This window comes from Chamaea fasciata, unplaced genomic scaffold, assembly GCF_029207755.1.
Source record: "Chamaea fasciata isolate MVZ Bird 193981 ecotype frontalis unplaced genomic scaffold, bChaFas1.0.hap1 SCAF_4, whole genome shotgun sequence".
Lineage (NCBI taxonomy): Eukaryota > Metazoa > Chordata > Aves > Passeriformes > Sylviidae > Chamaea > Chamaea fasciata.
The window spans coordinates 82,469,706-82,496,368 of record NW_027094089.1 but is presented as its reverse complement, the minus strand read 5'-3'; the positions used below and the strand labels follow the sequence as shown (position 1 = coordinate 82,496,368).

At 51.9% G+C, this 26,663-nt stretch overlaps 1 protein-coding gene across 1 annotated transcript in view; it reads right to left on the bottom strand.

The window, feature by feature from the left end:
• The window catches only part of PCDH19 (protocadherin 19), a 61,531-nt gene extending 35,075 nt beyond the window's left edge, over positions 1-26,456 (bottom strand). Inside the window, exons 1-2 of the mRNA XM_066182232.1 lie at positions 24,316-26,456; positions 20,958-21,285 (exon numbers count right to left, since the gene is read on the bottom strand). Of these exons, the coding sequence (XP_066038329.1) occupies positions 20,958-21,285; positions 24,316-26,456 (2,469 nt within the window). The remainder of the gene's footprint in view (positions 1-20,957; positions 21,286-24,315) is intronic.
• Between the last annotated feature and the right edge of the window lie 207 nt (positions 26,457-26,663).

Sequence of the window (26,663 nt, the reverse complement as noted above, 5' to 3'; positions counted from 1 at the left end):
GGGAAGGAGCATCCCATGATGGCACAGGCCCCTGCCAGCAGGGCAGAGCCAGAGAAAACTACAGCACCTGTCAGTCTTTCCACCAACTTTCACCAAAAAAAAAAAAAAAGCGGCTGGCTGGTGACCACAGAACAATTTGCAGAGGAGAAACAATGTGACTATGCTCTGTTACAAAACTAATTGCTTTTAATTCCCTGATGGACTCGGTTCTCTGTGTGTCAATTTGACTGAAAGTTCAAAAGGTATTTTTCTTATTAGTGTATAATTAACATGTTAAAATATTTATTGCATAGATATGTAAATGCCAGCAAGGTAATCCCCTGCCGGAGAATTTGATGTGGGCACTTTTCTTTGTTTTACATCATTTCATTTGCAGAGACAGTGGGATCTGTCATTAATAAAAAAAGCAAACAATGGGTGACATGCTTAAAAGTTGAAAGGGAGTAAAAGAAGGGGAGAAAAGTCAAAGGAGTTGTTATTTGCCAGCAAAACCCACTAACTCGTTCTGCACTTGAAACGCCGTCTTTTAACCTCAGATTACACAGCCCTGAGGGTTCTGCTGCTGGCAGCAGGTGAGGAAACAAAAAAAGCAGCCAGAAGGTAGGGGAGAGAACAGGGGGAAAGCCATGAGACCGTGGTGGGAGTCATCAGGGGGCTCCCACGTGGTGGGACCTGGTGGGAGCCGTGCAGTGGGGTGCAGTGGCAGGTCCATGGTAGGGTGTGATGGGAGATGCATGGAATGAACCACAGTGCTGGAACAGGGTGGGATCTGCACAGCCTGGCCAGGATCCTTCCTGCACTTCAGGGACACCTGAGGATGCAGGATCTTGTACGAGTCAGGCACTCCAGTCCACCTGTCCATCCACCCAAAGCTCCCCCGGACCTGCAGGGATCCCACCTGGGCTCCCACCAGCACCGCCCCTGGCCCCGGGGATGCTCCTTGCCTCCTGAGCAGCAGAAGGAGCAGTCTTTGCTCTGCTCCCCTCCTCGAGGACAACAGCAGCACCCTCCCAGGACAGAAATGGGAACATCCACCTGCCCCACAGCCCTGTCCTGCTTTCCCTCTGCCACGCTCCTCCTCGCCCCAGCGCCGCGGTTGTTCTCCTTCCCAAAGAGGCGCTCTGGGATGCTATGGCCTGTTTTTATGGCAATTATGAACATGGTAAAAATAAATGCATGCATCTTTAATGTCTCAATAAATAAAGGAAAGCCGAGTCTGCTGCTAACGTAATCACAATGGCAGGATGCAGGGAGTGGGGCCACTGCAGCAGAGCCGAATGTGAAATCCAATCGTACCCCAGCAGAGGTTACACGGCTCTGCCAAGATAATAAAGCAGAGGCAGCCTTGGTTAAGTGTAACCTTTTCTGAAATACAGCACAATATCTAATTTACCAAACAGGAACCTCCCAGAGAGAAACACGCGAGGAGCAGCGAGCCGGGGGAGTTGGCCTAGCACTCAGCACAGCTCGGTTATTACTTTCACACAGTAATTACTGCTGGAGAGTCACGCTGGAGATTTACTGCACAAACTACTGGTCCCTGCAGTTCCTGCATCCGTGGTCCTGCCGGATGACTTTGACGCTTTAAAACTCGGGAGCAAACAGACGCACGTGTTCTCAAGGCATATGATACCCAGGAACCTAAATGCCACAGAAAATACCTGACCCTGTGTTTGTCCATCAGTCCCGGTGCTGCCATCCCGAGGGGGTGGATGCCACCCCAAGCAGCCTCACAGCAGACCCCAGCCCTGCAAATGAGCTGGGAGCAGCCAGGCAATGGAGGGCAGAAGGCATGGGAGCCAGCTTTGGCATGTCCCTTTAGAGGGGGGAGCCTCCCTCTATCACCCAGCACTGGCAGATGTGGGAACAGCTCCCACAAGCCCAGAGCCTCAGCTGGCTCCATCCCTGCATCCCCAACCCCACCACCACGACCCCCCGCACACAGCACTGCCTCCATCACCTCCATCCCTGTGTGTGTGCACAGCTCAGCCTCGGGAAAACCAGGAGAGGAACGGCTGGGGGAGACGATGCAGACAGCAAATTTCAATAGATACAGGTACAGTGAAGAGCTTTGAAACACTCAGAGCACGGACACGGCATCGCCAAGGCTTCAGGGGCCAGGGAATGCCCAATGTCATCCATAGGGAAAGACTGACCACTGCCACCAAAATACACCACGTGCTGCCACTGAACTGCCACAGCCCAGATACAGACCTGGCACTAAATCCCCTGAGACCAACGTCACTGGGGGCTTTGCTATTTGGATTTCAAACCAAAAACAAAGACCATATCCTGGCTCATCTCAGCCACTGATGAGCAAATTCCCCGTGATTCACGTTCGACGGACAGGAGTTATGTCCTTCCTGTGTATTCCCTGCTCCATGTGTCCCCCCTCCTCAGGATGCCCTGCACCACACCACTGATGAAACCCCTACATCCACACAGAACAAGAGGGTTCCTGAGGGGCAGGACACAGCATCCGTTCCCAGGCTTGGAATTCCCCCACCACTGGACACAGCACATGTAATGATAATTACTTCCAGATTTCAGACAAAACAAGGAGTGCCATAGCCACAAGGATGGAAAATCCTCTTCCCTGGGTCTGCACCCTCAGAGGTGAGAGCTGCCAGTGCTGCCCACACTGGCACAAGGGTGGGCTGCCCATCCTTCCTGCACTCCCACCAGCTCAGTTTCTTCAGTTAGCCATGGGATTGTCTGTCAAGGTTATCTCCATGCAGACGAGGGGATCAAAACGGAAAAATAAAAAAGAAACGAGATTTTTTCACGGAGAAGGGCTGCTTTACAGCTTGCATTATTCAATCAAAGTTCACTTGATTTAATTCTAGTTCATCCTGCAAGGTGCAACCACTTACAAACAGAGGCAAAATGATGGGAAAGGAGAGCATCTTCGACATGTCAACATTTTAATTGGGAAAGGATCCACTCCCTCTCTTAATGAGACCCAAAGAACAAAGTCAAAGCACAAGAAAGAGGGAAAAGTTAAGGCTGGCTGGCACCGATGAAAGCGCGCTCTTCATCAAGTGCATCGCTGAGAGGCTGGCCCTCATCTTCTTCATTATTTTGGCAAAAGCAAACGAACTGTCACTTCCTCACTAATCAGCATCACTCCTGTAGAAATCAAAGGGGAGCCCGGCCCCAAGTCCAGCCTCTCCTTCCCGTGCTCAGAGCCAGGCACAGCGAGGCCCTCCCACACATGCTGCCAACTCTTATCTCCTGCTCCTTGTAACTGAAGAAAGGATGCTTACACTTGTCATGATCAGCCCCACAGCCTCTGCGCCGTGAATAAACAATACATTCCAGACACTGGGAAACGCTGAATAACACCTTGCAAAAAGTCTGCGGCCTCAGCCTGCATTTCTCCGGGAGGAGAGTAATCCTGCTGTCCTCCAGGCTTGGGATTTGCTTTCCAGATGCAGAAGGGTTGGTGTCAATGCCATCAAAGAGAGGCCTGGCTTGGCATACAGCTTACCGGTGCCTAATTTGAAAAATGCTTTTAACCACTGCCTTAGCAACACAAATATAAATATAACAACAGACACACTCCAAAGCGAGCAATCAGGAGGCAAATATTAAACTTTTTTTTTTTTTTTCCCCCTAGCGGTTGCTTTTGGTTGAGGACTGCCAATTCCATTAAATTAAAAAAAAAAAATTAAAAAAAATAGATGTACAAACGTCAGTACAACTCTTCTTGACCTGGATATCGATGGGGTGACTTCCCCGAGAGCAAAAGGTCTGTTAGCAACAGGGCACTGCTCTAACGACTGCTCACTCCCTGCCTCAGAAACAGAAATAAACCCTGGCGGGTCCAAAGGCAGCTTGAGAGGAACTAATGCAAGTGCCAGCAGAGAGGTCAGCGGGCTGCAGCAACTCCGGGCACGGCCAGCAGTGTGGAGTGCTGGAGGAACAGAGGATGGTGGCTGGAGTCAGTGCCCAGGGTGGGAGGGATGTGTCCTGGGCCGTGCCAGCAGGCTGGGATCAGCAGTCACGTCCCTGCAGCCAGCCTGCCTCAGGGCAGATGCCTGGCTTCAGGTTCTCCATCACTCTTCCCACTTTTCAGCCATTTCAAACGCGGGGTGTTTGTCAAGCCGAACTCCACAGAGGTGAAAATCCAGCTTTCTCCACGGCATGTGGATCCAGGCTCTCGATTCAGGGTTTGGCTCCTCAGTCCACACATCAGCCCCCAGCAAAGTCCATGGCTGTTTGGAGCTGGACCCGAAGTGACAGGTATCCATCCATCTGCCAGCCTCTGCCTCAGAAGATGGCACTAAAGCATCTCAACGCAGGGGTTTTTTGCCCTTCTTCTCACTTCAGGGTGAAAACATTTCTGTCTTTCCACAAATTATTGTAAACCTGCTGCAACCTCCTGCCAAAGCATGTAGGGACTCTTCACAGAATCAGCTTCATAAAAATGACACATTTAGCGCCACTTTTTCAGGGTTATCCCTTGAGCCTTTTCTTCCCCTACGTGCCTTGCTAATAAAGCTTGCATGTCACCCTTTATCAACAAAAAACAAAGCGGACCTTTCTCCAAGGCTGCAATGTGCATCTCTCCTTTTGGGTTTCACAAAATCCTCCAGAAACATGAGGCAGCTCCTCATCCTCTGCACCAAGCTGCACATCTCCACCCGGAGCACCAGCCTCCTGACTTTCCCTCTGTGCTGCAGGCATCACTGGGGACCACAGAAATGGCAAATTGTTCCCAAAAAATCCACTGGGCCTCCCTGGTGGGAAGGGTAGGGCTTGTAAGGCTGCTTCTCCTGGTCCTTCTGTATCCTCAGTCCTGTTCTCCATGGGCCACTCAATCACAGCTCCAGCATCTGCAACAGAACTGATGCTGCCTGTTAGGAGATCTCACCAGCATTTAATTCTTACGGTTTGAAATCACATTGTGGGTGATACAGAATTCATGCAAATCGAGTAAGAACGCTCCAGCTGCACTTGGGAAACAGCGAAAATTTCCAAGTAGGGACCAGGTCAAATGAAGTACGCATCAGCAAAGAGGGAAAGTCATGATCATTTAGCAAGCTGCTTATTTAACCCGTGGGAAATAAGGAGGCGGTCTGAGACTCCTTCCCATCGGGAGCAGGCGCAGTAGGAAACCCCATGGAACACTGGAATGGAGCCCCACGGCCCAAGAGGAGCAGCCAGGCTGGTGCTGACGCCTTCACACCCAGCAACACTGCTGGTCTCCCTGTGGCTGGTCTCCCTCTGCACACCGAGGAGACTCATCAGACCCAGCTCCAGGCTCCGAGTGCATCACAAAAGGATGTCAGGAGAGATTTCCCCCGTCGTGTGTGATGGCAGGTAATTAGCCCCGTGCTAAGGACCAGGCTGCCTCAGAGCCTCGTGGGTCATGGGGCCAGGAGCAGTGCCCAGGTGCAGTGCCCGACCCACTGGAGGAGCTCTGCTCCTTCCCTCCCTGCTCACCACCAGCTCGGGCACTGACAGCCCCTGTGACACCCACTGCACACAGCCAGGGAGATGCCACACACACCCCTACTTCCCAGGTCCTCATTCTCCCAAACTGGCACCTCCTGGCACGTCAGAGGTCTGAGAGCAGCAGCATCCCTTTAGGGTTTGGGTTAAACACCAGTGCAACCTCCACCCAAACAGCTACTGGGGCTTCCACCGTGGGGAAAAATCAGCAAACATTGACAGACGCAGTGCGGGGAGCAATGCCCGGGTCACACCAAGGAACACACCACCCTGTCCCCTGACAGACAAGCTGTGCTGTGCCTCTGAGACCCCTGCAGGGTCAGCACCTTCGGAAAAAAACCCATCTGGCCACTGGTGTCCATCAGTAGCTCCAGCCACTCCACGGGCACTGCAGCACAAGCCAGGCTGAGGACTAGAGGACGCACCTCTAAACTGCCAACAGCCCCAGGCAAGAAGTAAAACACTAAGCAATTCAGCTCTTAAAGAGTATTTCAAAGCCAGTCACCTGGAAGAGCTGAAAGAACCTGACCTCTGGCATCTCCTTCTGCAGCCCTCTCCCCACACCCAGCTCACTGACAGAGCCTCTCATACAGGAGACTGCAAACTGTGAACCACCAACGCAGCGTCTCTGAGAAAGTAAGTGCATTTAGCATCTGATATTGATGTTTTATAATTAGATGTAATACAGCAGATCATTTTCCTGCGCTTGATCAATGAAACCAGGGCTGGGTTTGGGGTTAGGCTGTTTTGCAGACACTGATTGCTGCCTAAGCCCACTGGAGCAGTGCCTCGCTCGCTTCAGCAGGAACGAGCAGAGACGAGGATGTGCAAACACAGCATCCATTTAGATTTACTATCCCCGAAATATAAACAGAATATTTATTTCTGGCCTTTTAAGCAGTAATTCCAAATTTAATGAGGTACAATGAACATTCCTCAGAGCCAGACTCTATGGCTACTTAACACCACCAAGCCTCTAATTATTGCTGCAGCTTAAATAAAGGGCATTTCGTTATGATGGACATTATTAAACACTGAAGGAACCGACTCCAGCCTCCATTTTCTCTTGATGAAATAAAAAGCATTGCAGAGAAATCACTGCGAGAGTTCATCCTTTAGCATCACTCCTCTGATCAGACTAAGCAGCAGTATCAAGCCAGACCGTATTACAGTGCAAGCATCCCACTAATCCACCCTGAACTTCTGTCCCCTCCCCAAATAAACACAGGCTTTGTCATTTTTTTCTTTGAAAATGGATGGGAGGAAAGAGAAAAGTTGCTGCTGAGACGTGATTTTGGAAAAAAAAGGTATAGGATTAAAAACTCAGATTGAATCCAGGAGCAGCAGCACACAACAAAGCCAAAATTACACCCCACAAAGCCACAAACAGTGTCACCCGGTTGGATTAGTCAGCAGATCAGAAATCCACAGTGTGGCTGTGAAGAACAAAAATGTAATCCTGAAACAGCTGCCTTACATCCACATGGCATCTACAACACCAAAGCCTTTTGGGGGGGACATGGCACGGGGTCCCTCCATTGGAACCATCACAGCAGACACCTGCTTAGCACCACCCCTCAAAATCTACTGAAAAGCAAAATACTGACCCAAACCTGGGGCAGGTTTTCCACGTTCTCATACGGACCAAGAGCAGCCAGGAGGCTGGTGAGGCCCTGGCAGCCTGGTGCTTCACCCCTGGCTGGGACAGGAGGGATTTGGGGGCAGCAGGGGCAATGCCTCCCTCCCACGTGCCCACTGATGGGCAGGGGGCTGAGCTTTTCCCTGAGCCTTCTGCACAGGGCTCCTGCCTCCATATGCCAAGGAAAACTCCCTGCAGGGATGTAACAGCCAATAAACCTAACAGAAGAGGGTTTTTCCCATTACCTGTACCTGGGACTTTCAGATATGTAATGGATCCACACATGCAGCTCCCAGCACAGACTACACCCCTCCCTAACTGTTGCAAAAAACAATCTGGATCTAATCAGCACGCCCAGGGTGATGGGGCATGACGTAGAGATTTGTTAAAAAACCTTTCAGAACTGTCCTTTCCCTGCCTCCTGCCATTAGGAATGAAAACAAATATAACAGAAAAACCTTTTTTCAAATGTTCCCATCTCTGGGGCTAAATAAAACTCCCTGTCATTCACCTTCTGGAGTGGCAGGTCAGAACCAATGCGTTTTGCAGGGAACAGGAGAAATCACAGATTTCTCTCTGCAAAAAGAAGAAGGGGAAAAAAAAAAAAAAAGAAAAAAAAAAAAAAAAAAGAAAAAAAAAAAAAAAGGAAAAAGAAAAACCAAAAAATCATTGCAGCTGAGTTAAAAATAGGGAAGGCGTGAGATGCTGCTGCCAACTCGGCACATCAGAGAGATGGGATGCCTGGGATGCCACCCTGAGCATGCACAAGCCCTGGAGCACCCAGGGGGCACAGGGACCTTGGCCCTAGCCCATTTTCCAGTGGAAACCCCATTCCTAATGATTTTTGGGCAAGCAGACAGAGCTTCCCAACCTACACGCCCCCAGTCATCCTCCTCCCACGGCTTCACCAGAGGCCAGATCTGGTCCCACGGTCACGGGCATCCAAACCCAGCCCTGGGGTGGAACCTCTGCACCAGCAGCTCCTGCCTGGCTTCAGCTCAAATCCCCCCACACTGGCAGATAATCAAACCAAGACACACGCTGTCCTGCATGCTCATGGTGTTATCATTCACATTGTTTATCTGGAATTGCATGGGAAGGCTTGCAATCAGGATAGCCTCAGGCAGCTCCCACTCAGAGCCTCGAGGGGATTTTGCTCACAACAAAACTCTTTCTCAAAACCAGTTTTCCCCTATTTTAATTTTTTTTTATTTTTTCCCCCTACTTGGGCAGGAAAACGCAGCTCTCCAGCCCACAAAATTACCCTGCAGCCATGAGACTGGCAGCAAATCTGCGCAGGACTGGCCTTCCTCCCACTGCCATCGCTGTCTCACCCTGCGTGGGGAGTGGATGTGAAGCCTGGCTTTGCTCTGCTCAGAACCCACTGCCTCCCAAAGGTGCCACCAGCCTCAGCATCCCTGGGGACACACCAGCACCCTCTGCAAGCCCTTCCTCCCCTCCAAACCCTGCCACCAGCTCCGGGGCAGCAGAAACTGAGGAATTCAAGCTAACAGGAGCCTGGGTTCTCCCAGAACAAACTGTAGGGAAATGAATGACAACAAAGCGCTCACAAGATTAGGGGAATCTCAGTCTGGCACTAGCTGGACGCCCTTTTCCATCCCCACACTGCCCTCTCCCCTGCCCACAGCCACCCCACATTATTAACAGCCTGGTAAACACAGCCCGTTGGTTATTACAAAGATGCCAAAACCTTACTACTTCTTGTTCCTTCCAGTTAATGTACCATAGCCGAGGATAAATTGCTATTACAAGGAACTAAAAATAAAAATGTTTCAGAGGCCGTAATTGGCTTGTCTTGTTGGGCTTTTTAAGGAGCCAAAGTACCAGTTCCAGGCTATTAGCCCTAAGGTTGTAGGAGAATAGTATAAAATATTTCTTCATTAAAACCCTACCTTCTCCATAGAGGTGTTTTTCTTTAGGGGTTTTTTTTCCCCCCTTTCCTTCTTTCTTTTTTTATTCCTGCTTTTTTTTATTATTATTTTCTTTTTAAAAGACATGCGTTATCAAATGAGCTTTAGTTAAAAGAGGGTTTCGAAAGCCCAGAGGTGATATAAATAGACAGAGCTCAGTGCAGCTGGAGAACCAGCCAGAGCCTTCACTCATCTATTCAGGTCATTTTTCTACAAGACTTACGTAATATTCCTCAGTTGCATCCATAATCTTGGGTCATTTTTTAATAATCAGCACCAAATCTCGCAGTCCTTGGGGAGACAGAGCTGTGTGCTGGAAAGCACCCAGCCCACTGCCGTGGCACTGGACCACCACCACCACAGGCTGCAACCCACTACAAAGCCACCAAGGGTGCCCAGGGCGCTCCCCGAGATGGGGACTGTGGTTTTTTTCTTCCCCTTTTGGGGCTTTTTGATGCTATTTGGTCATTTAGCGCTTTAGTTACCACCATCACTCAATATCGGCCAACAACCACGACAGCCACGGCTTTGTTTCTGGAGAGAGCCAGGAGCTGGATTCCGTGATCCTTGTGGGTCTCTTTCAACTCAGGATCTCCTGTGACTCCATGAAAACGAAATCCATTTATTCAGCAAAACCCTCCTTTCAAAGGCAGCAGATGCTCCTCGGAGCGAGGACGCGGCGGTTTGGCACCTGCTGTCCCGATGACGGCGGTGACGATGCCTCAGCAGAACGGCTGTAATTTATGGTCACAACTTTAAAATTGGCTCCAAGTCCCCGTGGAGCCTGCTCCGACTGACAGGAGCACCTTGGGACCGCCCTGGCCACTCGCAGGGAGCCGGGCATGGCAGAGAGCTCTCCGTGACTACAGCACAGCATCACAATAAACAGTGATAATATCGGTAAGGATGGTGATCAATCTCTTGGTAATACAGCCCAGGAGGGGAAGCACAGCAGAAAAATTACAGCAGAGCCTCTAACCCCCTGCTTTTCCTCAAAGACAAGGTTGGATGACACATTTCTTTGGGAAGCAACAACCCGACAGGTATTTACTACTTTTATTTTGTGATGAGAAGGTTGCTGCTAAAAGAAGACTATTTCTGTTAGATACAATTGCTATTTTTTGATAGCGTCTCAGCAATACCTTGTTAAAAAGGGCAAAACAACAGTTATTAATTACCCTAATTAACCCAATTCATAAGACACATTTGTGTGGCTGTCATGACAACTGCTTTGACTAACTTGCCAAGAATAGCTTAGCTGTCCATCCAAATAAATCCCTGATAATTACTAGTCTAGTTTACTGGGCTTCTGTGATAATAATAATTAGTGCTACTGTACAAAAGGTCACGCTAAACAGTTTATGAATGATGCATTTCGCATGGTGATTACATGAGTCATGCAGCATCCAGCAAAGGGACACAGCCACATCTCCAACATGGAGAGCTGTGATTAGATGGGAGCCTGTGGCTGCTCTGCCTGCAGACAGCGTGGCAGGACGATGAGAGGGAGACGTCAGGCAGCTCGGAGGAGAAACAGCCATCAGCTGGGTTGAGCCAGGACAGCCACCAAGCTGCCTCCTCAACCGCTGCAGTGGCCAGATGGCCACCACAGGAGATGGCCCTCCAACAGAGGCATTGAGAGGCACCAAAAAGCTTCCAAGGCTGACCTGTCACACGTTGGTATCTCACCTCACCACCTCGTTTCCCTCCCTGTCAAGGACTGATGATCACGGATCGCCCGTCTGGTTTCGGCATGCGTCCATTAGGTTTAGGATCAGTGACAAATGGGGGGTTAGATCACCAGAGGCAAGGTGAGCTTGGGCTGGACAGTCCCAGCCCTCTCTGTCTTCACCTCTGCAGGAAGAAGCCCTCCAACCTGCAGCGTGGGTCTCTCCACAGTGCACGGCAGCCCCAGCACACCCTGCAAACAGGGACTGTCCCGCGGGCAGCAGGCACTGCTCAGCCCAGCACTGTCCTTTGGCAGCAGGAGCCACCTCCTGCAGGACCTGCCTGTGCTCCTGACTGGGCCACGCTCTCAGTTACCTTCACAACAGCAAACCCAGGCCAGTCATATGTCATTTTGGCTCTGCTGAGGTTCATTGGTGAAATCTGTGGGATTCCCTCCGGCTATACCTACACAGAGGCAAGAGAGGATGGGACCCCACTGTGCCCATGCTGAAAAATCCTGCAAAAAACCCCAGGGCAGAGGGCAGTGGGGCAGGAATGGAGCCAGGACATTCACTTCTAATACAGAGGACAGCTGCCAGCTCTGTGGAAACCTATGAAATCACTCCATTTAGAATAAATTCTGATTAAAATACCACATATGGTCCTCATTGTCCGCCCCTCGTTACCTATCACAGAGAAATCTGCGTGTAAACAGGGTCTCAGTGGGCAAACGTTTGTCTGCTCCAGCCCCCTCCTCCCTCACCCCCACCTGAACTCTCCATAATTATTCTTATAGATCGGCTTTAGGAGAGCACCAGGCACTTGCCTGGAGCAAACAAGGGAACAACGCTGGGCCCCTCTGCAATCATCAGCAGGGCGAGCAATTGCCCTGTCACACATGGCAGGTTATGGCTGCAGACCGGAGGCAGCAAGGCCAGAGGAGCACTTAAAACGTCGTTACAGCAGAGAGGAGAGAGAGGATGTAGAAATGACACCTCCTTTCTCAACAGATCTGCTCCCCGAGCGAGCGTCTCCCAGCCCCGTGAGGAATTCATCTCATTAAGGCTGAAGGGCCAACAGAGCCCTTTGGAGGGGGGACATGGGATTGTGTCCTCTCTGCGTGGCAAAATAAGGACTGATGAGGAAGTCTTGGATCTGGGGAAGGATGGATTTGAGCTCCCAAAAGGATTTGAGCTCTGGAGCCCGAGCCCGGGTGGAGCCCAGGCTCACCTGCACATCCTCCCCTTTTGTAGCCAAAAGTACACATCAGAAGATGAGGGGCTTTTATCAGACCAAAAGGAGAAACTAGGGAAACCTGATGCCAAGCAGAACATTCCCCACTTTTCCCAAGTGAAGTTTGCAGCTCAGTTCAATATGTTAGTGCCTAATGAAGGTTTCCCCCATACTCTGCAGGGTACAATCATTCTCCTCCTAATGAGCATGTGTTAATGGCATATTAATGCTGACAACAACTAAGTGCAGAGAACAAGAGATGAACATATTCCAAAATTCATCAATTTTTTTTTTTTTTTTTTTCCCAAACAAAGGAACCCATGGTGTGGCTGAGCAAGCCCCAGCCCAGCAGGAGCCTGTGGCTCCCACAGTGATGCTGCCAGCTCTGGTCCAGGGGCTCACCACAGGACACAGAGCCCAGAAGGGACACAGCTTTGCTCCCCCACTGACCCAATCCCCATAATTAGTTTTCCTACAGGGAGAACCCTCAGCCCAAGTGTGGTACTGCCCCCCCAGACAGCCACTCTGGGGGCTGAACAAGGAGGCAGAGGAACGGCTCACCACTGCCTGGGAAGTGTTTCACAGGGCAGACAGGTTCTGGTGCTGTATCTGAGCTAACAGCCCTGAGGATTTGCTGGCTGAACGTCGCCTAAGCTGGGTCCCTGCCAGAGCATCCAGATGTGAATCTGAATATGAAAAGTCCAGGAGGGAGCAGGTGACAGAGGCGCAGGCGCAGGCTCTGAGCCCCATCCTGGTGCCGGCGTCCCAGCCCATCTGGGTTTGTCTCAGCAAGTTTACATAAGCTCTCAGGCATGGAAAAGAACACACATAATGGGTGTTTTCCTGTTTTTTTTCATCCTCATTGGTGAAAACAGCTCCCAAAACCCTGACAGCTCCCCAAAACCAGCACCAGTCTGCCGCAGCATGTGCTGCCCACCACCAGGCACTGCAGGGAGGAGGAAGCCTAACTCCCTAACTGTCCAACTTCCCTGTGCTCCCACCATCACTTACATTTACATTCCCAGATCGATAATCGATGCTAGAATCAATAACAGGGAATTTAGCTACATTATAAAAACAGTAAAATCAGCCAATACTGAGAAATGACTATTGAGTCCTATGTTTTCTGTACTCACTTAGTCTAATAACGGTGAATGATATTTTCCAAGTACATTATTCAGCAATAAAACCACCGAATTATTTGATCTCCTTCTAACCTTTTTGATTCTGAGCACTCTTTTTGACCTAGATTGAATGAGGCAACATCTGCAGAGCCTTTCACAAAATTGTATTCCGTGTGCACTATTGTAGGTCTGCTGCCAAAGATAAATGTTATTATTTTAAAGCCATCATCCTTCTAATAGATGAGCAAACACACTGCATTAGCATAGCCTGCAGAGCCTGAGCACGGGTGAGAAAATGCCAGAGGGGTTTCGCTTAATGGAATTTTACATACCTGACTTAGGATGGGTTAATGCAATCCACCAACACGGGAATTTTAAAACCTGCCCTGTGGCATACACCTGCCATTACAAACGATGGTATAATCAGACAAGCTCCGGATCCCCGTGAGAAACGCCAAGGATTCACACCCAGACCTCGGCAGGGTGCTGAGATGAGGACCTCATCTACAGGGCTCCAACACACTTTGACCCGCACAGTTCATCACTGACCTGTCTGTCCTGGGTGTCAGCAGGGCTGGCGTTACCCGTGGGTGCTCAGAGCTCCATCAGAGGGTGCAGGAAGTGTCACACCTGTCACACACCTGCCTGCTGCACCATCAGCTGCTCCCCAGCCTTCACCAGACCTAGGAGAACTCACTGTAGTTCCACGTTAAACAGGGAGACACTTCAGGGCTCAGCACTAATCACTTGTCCAGCTGACATAAGCCATTACCTCCCTCCAAATTCACACAAGGAACTAGAGGGAGACACTGGAGCAGTGATGTCGTGCTGTCTTCTCCAGCAAACCCTCCAACAGGTGGCGTGGACAAGCTCAGCCCCAGCAGGAACAGGGCAACTGGGAGCTGCCAACAGCCCCAGATGTCCCTTTGCTGAGCCCTGGGCGATGCTCTCCTGGGGACAGTGGGGACTGGAGCTGTGGGGTGCCCCAAGCCCCAGCACAGCCCTGCCAGGGCAGCGCTGCCTGCAGAGCACCCCACCCATTGCCAATTCAGAGCACACTCTAATTTGAACTATAATTACACTTATAAGTACACAGATTACAACTATTTATGCTACAAATAAGACCATCCTGTATTTTAATTAACAGAAAAATGATTGGAACTCAACTATAGCCTCTGCTGGGAACAATATCTAATAATTTATTGAAGCAAGGCCATGCCAGCCCCACAAGCAGCCTGGAAGGAGAGGGGGAGTGGGCAGGGCTGGGGGTCCCAGCCATCTGAGCCCCCACACAAGAGCAGGAGCTGCTGCCAGAGCAGGCAAGGGGTCGGGAGAGAGGGCTCCCAGGAGAGATGGAGGGCTCACTCCTGGAGAGCCTGCAGGCAGAGCCTGGGGATGGGAGCAGGCAGGGCACAAGGGCTCGGCCCTCGCTGGCTGATGGGAATTGAGGAAAGACCTGAGCAGGGCGCAGTCAGTGAGGGCAGGAGCCCAAGGACACCTGGCTGAGGAGCCTCCCTGGCTCAAAGCCCTCAGGAGGGACTTCAGGAAATGGCAGCTGGAAAATACAGCTCTTCCACCCAGCCAAGCAGATGCACACAAGGTTATTCAAAGGCTACTGCTCTTGGCCTCAGTGATGCCTCTGCATGAGCATGTGCTATATCTAAAGGAAACAAGAGGGAGAAACCACAGAGTTCAAATCACTCGATACAGCACAAATTCACTTGGATACTGCTGCGAGAAAGCCCATAAAGTACCATGCAAGACCATTCCTCTGATGAAATTTTAAAAAAAAAAAAAAATTACTAGAAATCTTTCCCAGTTTAAGAGAAAATTCTTATCTGCCACATAAATATAGTTGCAAAAGCTTTTTTTATAGACTTCACAAGTTATGCTTTAGAAATATGCATCAGAAATTCAAATTTTCCAAGAGGAAATATTTAAGGAACCTACCAACCCAAACCATTCTATGATTCTATGAAAACAAGAGGAGCCTCTCCACTTCCAGTAAAAGCGAACCATAAAACCCAAAGCAGCAGCATAAAAACAAATGAGATGCATCTGATTATATGACATATTATACACTCACATAATTAGGTGCAATACGTAATAATTCCATACACACTTTTTGTATGCACAGGGATACAAGTGTGACCATGGCAGTGTTACTGTTTCAACCTGATGATCTCAGAGGTCTTCCCCTACCTAAATGATTCCGTGATTCCACGTGGGGCATCACAAATACAGGATATCACACACAGTATGTAATATATAACAACGTGATCACACCCATGGGAGCACTCGGGTCCTGCTGTTAAATACCAGCAGCTACTGCCACACCAGCCCTAATCCTCCACGGACCCTTGGAGCAAACCCCTTCGGTCCCTCCTGACCAGGACCCTACCACAGGCTAGAAAACCCTTGGAAAGCCCAAAGAGCTGCCAGGATGGGGTGGCAACCCCAAATCACCAAAACAAAACGTATTCTGTTTACTGGGGAACTTGCCAATGTCCACCTCACAGCTGAACTCAATCTTACAAGCCTTTTCCAACCTAAATGCTTTGATGGTCTTAGGAAAAGCCGAAGGGTGTTGAACTAAGGGCTTGCCTAAGACCCAGGGAGCGTGGCGTGGCTAAACATGAATGGGAGCTGGCGGATTTATCTCTGCTGCAAGGTACTCAAGTGAATTTCTCCACACAACAGCTTGGAGCGATCACATTAAGAGATGTGTAATTTGGTTAGGCTGACCTCAGAGTGGAATAAAGAGCTGCTGATTTCCATAATGTCAGCCCCCGACGCTCGGAGAGGTCAGGGAACCTACAGCGATACACAAAACACTTTGGGAGTAGCTCAGCTGAGCGATCTGCTGGGATTTGGAGTGAGCAGGGACAGCAGACCCGGAGGGAGGTTTTGGGATCCCCACCAGCTCTCATGCTGGGCAATGCAGAGTGATGCTGGCTGCCCAGGCAGGGACCAGGAGCAGTCCCCAGCCAGGGGATAACCAGTCGATGTGTAAAGCTGAGAGCATCACTCCTCTTGGGGGGGCTCCTGCAGGATATTAAGGCTGGGGCTGGCTCCCAGCCAGGGCTGCCCAGGCAGGGGGAGGCAGGAGCAGAGCCGTGACCTGCTCTTACCCGTCGTGGTGCGCATCACGTCGCAGGCACAAAAAAGTGCTGAGTTACAGTGACCTCCCAAGGAGAAAACAAGACTGGCAACGCTGCCTGCGAAGTCAGCCTTCCCACTAGTGGAACATCATCTCTGATAACGCTTTAATTATTGTGGCTCCTGAAAATAAGCCTCGTTCCGTCAGCCTGGCCTGTCTCGACACAGCGAACTTTCTCCGGGTTGGAAATCATCTCCTTTTCTTTTTCTTTTCCCTTTTCCCCTGCTCTATACACAGTATTACTCAGAAGCAAGCCAAATCCCTTCCAATTATATATCATGACGCTTCCCCAGCGCTGCACTAAAGCAAGGCCCTTCACTTCTAAATGGCATGGTTTATAACAAATTGTCTGTTATACCAGACAGAAACTGATTTCCTCAAACCCAGCATATTAAAGTGAGTACATTCATTCTGGTTGTAACACACAAAATGTGATTATAACAGACACTTTGGGGGCTTTTTAAGGCTAGCGGAGAAGGGGAGGATAAGCTGGAGGGGAAGAAAGAATTGACAAGTAGAGAAATGACAGAGAAAGAGAAACAGCCACGCTGATTTCATTTCTTACAAAACAAAAATCTTTGTGTGTTGTAGAAATGTGCTTTAGTTAACACCGCCAGATAGCCAGAGCAAAAGCTGCCGGTGCTGCCTGAAACGAAAATTGCTCTATTGTGCTTAGAAAACCATTTCCCACAGTGAGGAGAACGCTTTCCAGGTAGTACAAAGCAGATCTGAAACCAACGGGGCCTTATCCTGCAACTGTTGCTCCCTCAAATAATCCTCGCGGCCACGAGGAGCCCCAACTAAATCAGTGTGAGTGAGGATTATGTGGGAGTGTATCAAGGTTGGGGGATTAGACCAGGATTATCACTAAAACCAGTAATTCCCCATCTTACTGATGGTGGCCATCAGCTCAGGAGGCGGCGGATGGCCACGGCCCCCCCGGGCTGGACACAGCTCTGGGAGATGTGTGGGTCCCTGCAGGACTCGGGTCCTGCCAGGTCAGAGGCTGCCCCACCTTCACCTTCTTCTGCAGCGGGCCCTGCCAAAGCAGCACCAGAGCAGGAACACGCCTGATCCACGCTCTGCTTGCAGCGGAATGTCAGTGCTGACACTTCCCAACGCTGCCACCACGGAGCCATCCCAGAACCCCAGAGAGCCAGCCAAGGACCTCCGTGCTAATTCCACCTTGGGACATCCAGCCTCCCAGAGAAGGCTCTCCCACTCCCACGTCACACCTCCTCCAGGTCCTGCCCTGGACTGGCCACCACGGTGGCCCCGGGGGAGACCTGGGGACAGAGTGAGCTGCTGTCCCCTGGGTGTTTCCCATCCTGGAGCAGGAAACAAACATCACTTCCCAAAGCGGAGCAAATCCGGGATGTAGAACTGCCTCTGAAACACAGCTACAGCCATAACACGCATGCTGTTTACTTTTTAAACCACCAAGTCAAAATCCAGGCATGTCAGTGTTACCCAAGGGTGGCTCCTCTACATGCAAGTCATGTGTCTTGGATCCTAAAAGGCTCGGCATTCAGACCAGCTTCCACACCACCCCAATGCAACACGCATTTTTATCAAGGAAGCTGCCTAATGGTCCCTATTAATTTTGATTTTTAATCTCCTGGTACAACTCCCAGCAATATACATGCAAAACCTGACAACAAGCCCTTTCTGTTTCGAAGCTGACTTCTCCTCCAGCTCAGAAGGAAGAGCTCCCGGCAGCAGCGAAGCCTCTGAGCAGCAATGCCCTTGCAGCTCCAACATGTCCCACTCTCCCTGCTGCAAAACAAGCCCAAACACTAACGGGGGCCAAGCCTCCTGCTGTCAGCCACGATCACCAGAGCTGCTCACAAACGCTCTCTGCCACCGCTGCCTGCAGCCACAGGGATGCTGAGAGGCTGTGGGCAGGCATTCCCGAGCGGCACCCTGGCACCCACGGGACCCCTGATTCCCAGCCGGGCCAGAACACCCCGGGATATCCCCCACTGCCTCCCGATGCTCTCCTGGCAGCCCTACCCCGGCACAGGCAGAGCTGGCAGCCAAGCCCAGCCCCACCCAAAGGGAAAAGCTTCATAAGGGTGGTCTCAAACTTCTTCTGCATCCTCAGAGCGGGGTTGCAGCCCGCACAGACACCACCCTTTAATCCTTTGCGGATCACCAGGGAAAGATGAGAAGCACCAACAAACCCAATTACTCCCAGCCCCGAGACCTGCCACTGCACTAGAAGAAACATTTCTTGAAGCTCCACAAACAAGCCATCCTTGGGGACTTTTATTTCAAGGCTCCTGACTGCTAAAGCAAACGAGGCTCACGTTAAAGACCAGCCACATCACAAACCCACTGCTGCTGGGGCAGCACGTGTCTGCAGAGGCAACCACTTACCCCCCAGCCACTGCCATCATATGCCAAGTGACACTGCCAGAGACACATTTACCTCGTATTTTATCTGTTATCAACCCCTGCTTTGCCTTCCCATCAGGAAAAGTCACTCCTAGGTGGAGCAGCAATGATATCTCCCCGATGCTGACACCTCGTAAAGCCTCCCCGGGGGAAAACAACGGCGGCTTCACCACTGGAGGAGATTCAAACCAGCCCAGACAAAGCACCACTGGAAGCACTGCAGGGAACGGTTTGGCTCTGTAAACTCTGGGCAGGGACTGTGTTTATTAAATCCTCACCACCCGGAGGTGTGCCAATAGCACCCTGCACAGCCACAGCACCACACTGCTCCCAGACGGGCTACAGGGGGTGCAGGGCTGCCATGCTCCTGCCAGGAAACAACTCCTCTGCAGTTTCTGTGTCGCCCTGTGTGCCAGGACAGGGCTGTCACCCCAGCACCAATGAACCAGCCCACCCTCAGGGGTCACTGGAATTTCTGGAAGCCAACAGACCCCACACCACCAGCAAGACAGCTTCGCCTGCAACAGCTGGAAGCATGACGCTGGGGTTCTGCCAAAAATGGACATTCCCACCCTAAAGTAAACTTCCAAACAGCTTCCCATTGGGATTTCTCCACCCCGTACCCTGATCCTGCCCTTTTGTCCAAAAGCACCGCTAGAGAGTGAGCAGATCCCGGCCAGGACGTGTTTCTCTCACACGAGAGCCACGGGACCCTTTGCAGGACTGGCCAGCTGCCTGCTGCCCCCCTGCCAGGGAAAACGTCCCACTGACACTCCAGCCACTCATTACAGGAGACAAACCTCCTTCTCCAGGCAAGCTACCAGCTCTTCACAGTGCAGCTCACCTGCACAAGCGATGGGAAAACGGGGTGAGCTGGAGCCACAGGGAGAAACAAGCACCCTGTCTCCCTCACAAGAGGGTGAACAAAGCAGGGAAATCTCTGGAGGGCACATTCCATGAGACCCCAGCCCAGCTGTTGAATCAAAGAGAAGCACAGGCAGCACTGCCTCCTGCACGCAGCTGCCTGTTAACTTTATCAGCTGAGTTATGGTGCTCCTGATGGTCCTTCCATCCTCCCTGGCACCTGAGACCTCCCACTGCCAGCATGCGCTTCTGGATAACGCCGGCATGTGATGGATTTTGTGACTGGTGGCAGTGAATCACAGGCTGACAGGATGCTCCACTGCTCCAGCGCCCATAGCAAGGCACCAGCCGGAGATGCACTCCAGAAACCTCTCCAAAAGACGCTGCCCCAGAAACTGAGGAATTCCTCAAGGACCACTGCCCACGGCATGCCAACAGCAGCGGTCACTCGTATGGGCCAACATGGTACACGACCTCTCAGAGCCGGCTCTGCCTCAGAGGAAGTCAAACAGCAGGGTTCAGTGAGCATCCTGCCAACACAACCACGGCAGGACCAGGCACCCAGCACCAGCCCTCTCCAGCAGCCCTGCAGAGGGCCAGGCTCAGCTCTCTGCAGCACCAGGATGAAACTGAAGCAGCTCCACTGCCTTCAGCAGCGGCATTTTGCATTTACACCAGCACACTGAACACAAAACAGAGTGAGCCATAAATATTTCAGCTGCTTTTTCAGCTTTGTTATTCCTTTCAAAGCAGGAAACATGACAAACCTTTGATTGTTTTGCTTAAAACCAAACAATAATTCAAAGAGAGACAAACAAGCCACATTAAATGATGCCTGTGATGTACAGGAAAGCCAAAGAATTGCAAGAAACTGATGAGGATGGCGTGGATCAGAGTGGTCCCTTTCCCTGCCTTCAGCAGGCACCACACATCCCTATTGTGCCAGCCAGCGTCCCACACAGCGAAGGGACAGCACTGGGCCAGGTGTGCAGGTGGTCACAACGGGGCATCCTGCACTGTCTGCACCCCCAGCACAGCCAGCTGCCCCCAGAGGAAGAGCCACCAACACCCCTTTCAACAACCTTTTAAAAAAAAAAAAACTCCCGTGAAGGCAAGCGTCTTCTCCGCTGTGCATCGCCACGCTCGGAATCCACCTGCAAAGCAGCCACCTCCAGCCACGTGGCCACAGCCTGGCCTGCCCCATCCCCACCTGGGCACTTCTGAGGGTCTCTGCAGTGCCTGGGGATGAAACATCCACCCACGGCCACACGGCAGGGCCGCCCCAGGACCCACAGGTGAGTGCCCCCCTGCCCATCCTCCATCGCTGCCTCCCTCTGGGGCGTCCAGCGCACAGAAGCCACCCGAGTGTGCCCTGCCCAGCACGCAGAAGCCAGCAGTGTCTGTTTGCTCAGCCCTGTGCGGCAGCACTGACAGGCTCAGCACAGACCCTCTCCCGCCGCCCCGGGAGCGCTGCCCGCACTCACCTCCGGCAGCGGCATCCCGTTGATGATGAGGTCGGGCTGCTGGGGGCTCTGCCCCGTGAAGGTGTGGTGGTAGATGTGGTTGGAGCCGGCGTTCCTGTTGTTCTGGCTCTCCACGTTGAGGAAGGTGCTCTCGGAGCGGCGGCAGCCCAGCGGCAGGGTCTGCTGGTGGTAGTCGAAGTAGTTGAGGGAGGAGGTGAGAGAGGAGCAGCTCACCACGTTCATTTTATCCGTCTCCTCCACGTCCCGCGGCACCAGGCGGATATCGTTCTTGCTGATCTTCTTCTTCTTGCTGGATTTCTTCTGGTGCCCGTAGGAGTACTCCGCGATTCTGGGGGACAGAGAGGGAAAGTGAGAAGCTGAGAGCATCCTAAACCCTGCCCCGCTAAGCACACAGGCAGAAACCCAGAGGGCTTGGCCCCCATCTCCATGTGGGCTTCTTAGTCATGCACGTTACGTCATGGTTTGGGTCTGGTGGCACGACACGGTCTTTAGCTTATTTTCATATGTACAACGTTTTCAGGTCAGATATGCTAAAAAAAAAAAAGGGGGGGGGGAAGGAAGAATGCCTCTGTTTTGATTTAGTGTATGTAATTGCTGATATTTAGCTACTGGAAGTAAAGTCCAGCCTGCAGAAGAGAAAAATGGAGATGTTAAAACCCGTGAACTGAAAAGGGTACCTGCATTCATTTCCATGCATAATAAGGATTTTAAAATTTGTGATTTAATTTGGTGCCCATAATGAAAATTCAAAACGAACAGCAGATTTTTCTCCCAGTTCATTTTCCATAGCAGTAAATAAAGCAGACCCAGAAGCAGTCCTGGCTGGCAAGCTCAATTCTCTCCCACTCCAAAAGCTGTTTGTTTATTAATGCTTTATCTAAATCGCTGGTGTTTTGACTGTCTCCTGATCATACCTGATCTTTTCTCCAATTGAATTCCATTCCTCCCTCACTCTGACACGCACATCCCCTTCTGCTGGGAAATGCTTTCACCTTCTAGAAATCAGAGAACAACAACCGTGTGTTTTGCAAAGAAAAATGATCCTTTTTGACCTTTTTATTTCACTGCAAGCTTGTTTTTCTCTGCCTTTCCTTCCCTCTCTGCTTCCCACCTGCCAAAAGAATCAACTGATGAAGTGCCTTGCTTGCCTTCTGCAAAACACCGGAGGAAAAAAGTTACTGCAAAACACCACCCAAGCAAATAATGACAAATTACTTGCACCTTGCATTAGTTGGGTCTGCTGGGCTCAGAGTGACTGTGGCTCACGTTCCCACAGTGAGCACCACAACAGTCCCCGACATGAATTTGTAAATGCACAGCACTGGGCAGCTTGGTATTTCCTCGGGAAGCACATCAAATGCTATGCAGAGTCAGAAATACACATCTGAAAGTCAGGATTTTGCTCCTCTTCTCGCTATGATAGCAGCATAAAAAAAAAAAAAAATCCAATAGCTGCAACAGAAATAATGGGATGAATAAATAATAGGGTTTATCTGGAAAGGCAAATCTTGGACAAATATTCTTGCTCCAGAAAGCTAATTGCCTGAGCATGAAAATGCCACTAAGTCGAACAGCCCTCATATGTGCCTCATAAATTAACACGTTTTTTGAAGACTCTCCAGCAGTTCTTGTGAGGAATCTCTAAAACAAGGCACTGCAAAGCCTAAAGGCGTGGGGAGAGGGTGCCCCACGGTCGCTGCTGCTGCTGCTGAGCCTGCCTGGTGCTTCCCCACCTCTGCAGCTGACTCCTGCTCAGACACACACTGATAACGGCCCGAGCACCCCCCTGAGTGTGCAAATAAATCAGAGGAAGGCAGGGATTTCTGTTGCGCCAACAATCTATATGCTGCTGACTCGTCTAACAATGCTTGATGAAGCTTTAATTGTTTTGTTTACCTAAATGTTTAAGTTTGGCAATGCGAGAGCACAATTATTTCCTGCAGGCATTCATTTTGCTGTCCTTTCTCTATTGACCAATTATTTAATTAAACCGCACTTCATTAATCCCTAAGCCGTCACAGTAAAACCCGGGGCTTATACGTATGTGAGAAGCTGTTAGGGGCACCACCACAACATGATTTTTATCCATTCAGGTCCTATCCTCTTTTAATGGGCCGAGCTGGCAAGAAATCTGGTCTATGAGCTTTCACTTGGAGCTAGACATCCCATAATACAGCACAGACCGACCTTTATTTGCAGATGATTTTTCCCCCATCGAGCAAAAAGGCTTATATACGCACTTTACGCTGTGAAAACGGGGTACAATGCCCCGACTCTCCGGCATTATTTCTGCGTAAATAAAACTTTAAAGACCGCACATCCCCCCGCGCCGCTGAATTGCCAGGGGCGAGCGTGCGTTTCCAAGGTAGAGCAAAATTAATTTCCATCCCTCCTCTCCGAAACGACTCGGTGCCGAAGGAATGGAGAAGTCATGGCTATTTCACTAGTAACAGGATTAAACCATTTATGAGGCATTGCAGCTGCTCTTTTATGGCATCTGATTGATATTCATGTGTGGTTAGCATTTGTCTCCTAACTTGTGTAACACAGAGAATAGTAAAAGAGAGACAATAATCGCCGGGCTGTTACATATTCAGGGGGACTGGATTTCCCCCTATCAGCCTTTCAGCGGCTCCAGGCGCGGGGCTGACCTTCCCCTCCGGCATCCCGGACCCCGGAGCACTCATCCAAGCCAGGGGCAGAACGACACAGGATTTCACAGCGCCGCAGAAATCCTCGCTCGCCCCGCGTCTTCCCCAGCCCGGCCAGCCCTGCCTGGCGCTCCGGGGGCGGCCGGGGGGGGGTTTTTCTCCGCCGTTCTCCGCGGTTCGGCCCCACGGCTGGCACACAATAGCTCCTTTGAACGGCCAGCCAAGCCTCGGGGATGGATGATGCCACCACCACCGCGCCGCTCGCACCCTCTGCTGCGGGGATGCTGCGGTGGCTTTGCCCCCCGGCCAGCCCGGGGAGCCGTGCTGGGGACGGGGGGCTGCCCATGGGGAAGCAGCCGTGCCCCTGTAAAAACCCCGTTCTTCCCCGCTTTTTTTTTTTTTTTTTTTTTTTTTTTTTTTTTTTTTTTTTTTTTGTGTGTGTTGGAGCACGGAAAATCGGGGATGCTGCAACAGATTGCCAAGCCGCGCAATTAAGTCGATTCGTTTACTCCGCTCTCCTCGCAGAGAGCGATTTTCTTAAAGCTTTGCAAGAAATTATCTCGCAGGGACACGAACCTCACCTGTGCTCCCAAGGCGAATCCACCCCTCTTCACCACCCCCAAGTATACAGCAGCAAATGCAAAAGTAACTGCGATGGCAAAAATCAAAGCAGACCCGCAGGTGCACATAAACAAAGGTATCTTTACCTGCAGTTGTAGGTCCTGATTTCCTTGTTATCCCTTTTGCACTTGACTGCCACAAAGATCATGGTGACAAAAAGAATGGCTGCAATAGACCCCAGGGCGATAATGAAAATCAAGGAGAGGTTAACAGATCCTATGGACTCCTGGGCATCCAGGGCCGGAGACAGGTATATCAAAATCAAGGCAGAAGCCGAGAGAGATGTTTTCCCATGGTCGTGAGCCACCACAATGAGCTCATAGGCTGTTTTGGCGTTCTCCCCGAAGGCTCTGGTGGTCCTTATCTCTCCATTGACCTGGTCGATCTCAAAAAACCCTCTGTCTCCCTCCACCATTTCGTAGGAGAGTCTGCCATTTTCACCCTCATCATAGTCATCTGCCTTGACCACGGTGACCAGGTAGCCAACGCCCGCGTTCCTGGGGATGTACACCTCCGCCGTCCCGTTGACCAGCGGCGGGGCCGTGATCACCGGCGTGTTGTCATTGACGTCCAGGACAATCACCCTGACGGTGGCATTGCTCTGCAGAGAGGGGTTACCCCCATCTTTCGCCAGGACCTTGAACTCAAAGGCCTTGGTCTGTTCATGATTGAAGGACCTCAAAGCATAGATATCTCCAGAGTTGGGGTTGATGGAGACATAGGTGAAAACGGGCATGTCCCTGACTTGGGAGGGCACGATCTGGTAGGACACGCTGCCATTGAGGCCCAGGTCAGGGTCTCTGGCTGAGACCGAGAGGAGGTAGGCCCCTGGGGTGTTGTTCTCCTGCACAATGACCTGGTAATAGGGCTTGGAGAAGTGGGGATGGTTGTCGTTCTCATCGGTGATCTTGACAGTGAAGGACTTGGTGGCCTGCAGGGAAGGGATGCCGTTATCCCTAGCCTGGATGGTGAGGTTGTACTGGTCCCTCTGCTCCCGATCCAGCCGCCCATCCACCAGGATGGTGGAGAAGCTCTCGTACTCCTGGAGCCGGAAAGGCACGTTGCCCAGGAGCTTGCACTGCACCCGCCCGTTGGCCCCGGAGTCGCGGTCCGAGACCCGCACCAGGGCGATGACGTACCCCGGCGGGGCGTTCTCGCTCACCTCCACCAGCTCACTGTTGACAGAGAGCAGGTTGATGAGGGGCGGGTTGTCGTTGGCGTCCTGGACGCTGATGGTCACTTTGCAATGGGCAGGGATGGAGTTAGGCCCCAGGTCCTTGGCCTGCACATCCAGCTCATAGACGTGACCCTCCTCGTAGTCGATGGCGCCGCTCACCGTGATGAGGCCGCTCTGGGGGTCGATTTGGAAGAGCTCCCGGGCCCGCTCAGAGACGTAGCTGTGGAAAGAGTAGAGGACCTGGCCATTGGTGCCCTCGTCCGGGTCAGAGGCATTGAGGCGGATGACAGGCGTCCCCGGTGGGGCATTTTCAGGCACGCTGACGGTGTAGGCTGGCTCCTCAAAGAGCGGGTTGTTGTCATTGGAGTCGATGACGCGGATGCTGAGCTCCACTGTGCCAAAGTTGGGCGGGTCACCACCATCCAGGGCCGTGATCACGTAGCTGTAGTGGGACTGGGTCTCACGGTCCAGGCTCTTCTCCACCACCAGCTCAGCAAAACGGGACCCATCACCCCGTGTCTTGGTCTCCAGCCCAAAGAGGTCATTGGGGGTGATCTCATAGCTCTGCACACCAAAGCTGCCCGAGTCCGGGTCATAGGCACTCTCCAGTGGCACCCGGGTGCCAGGGCTGGCCGTCTCCGAGATCTCCAGCTCAATTTGGTCGGTGGGGAAGCTGGGTGCATTGTCGTTCAGGTCCTTGATCTCCAGCTTGATCACGCAGATCTCCATGGAGCTGGACATCACCTCCAGCGAGATAACACACTTGGGGCTCTGTCGGCATAGCAGGTCCCTGTCGATCTTCTGCTTGGTCACCAGCAGCCCGGACCCGGGGCTGATGTCCACCAAGTGGGGGGCCGAGTTGGAGACCACCCGGAAGGCGGCGGGCTGCCGGGGGTCCAGCACGAAACCGGCGTCCCGGGCGTCCTTGGCGACGTTGGCGATCACCGTGCCGGCCCGCTGCTCCTCCTCCACCGAGTACTTGAGGTTGACGAGGGCCCCGGCGCCGGCCCACAGCAAGGCGGCCCCCAGCAGCGCCGGGAGAGCCCCCATGGCCGCGCCGCCCCCTCCGCCCGCCGCGCCGCGCCCCGACGGCCGCCGGCCGCGCGCCTCAGGGGCCCGCCGCGCTCATGCGGGCAGCGTCCGCCGGGCTGCCCCGGCGGCGGGCGGGCTGCTGCGGGCACCGGAGCCGCGCTCCCCCCGCGCACACGCCAACGCCGTCCGCTCAGGAGCTCCGTGCCGGCGGCGCCGAGGAAGAAC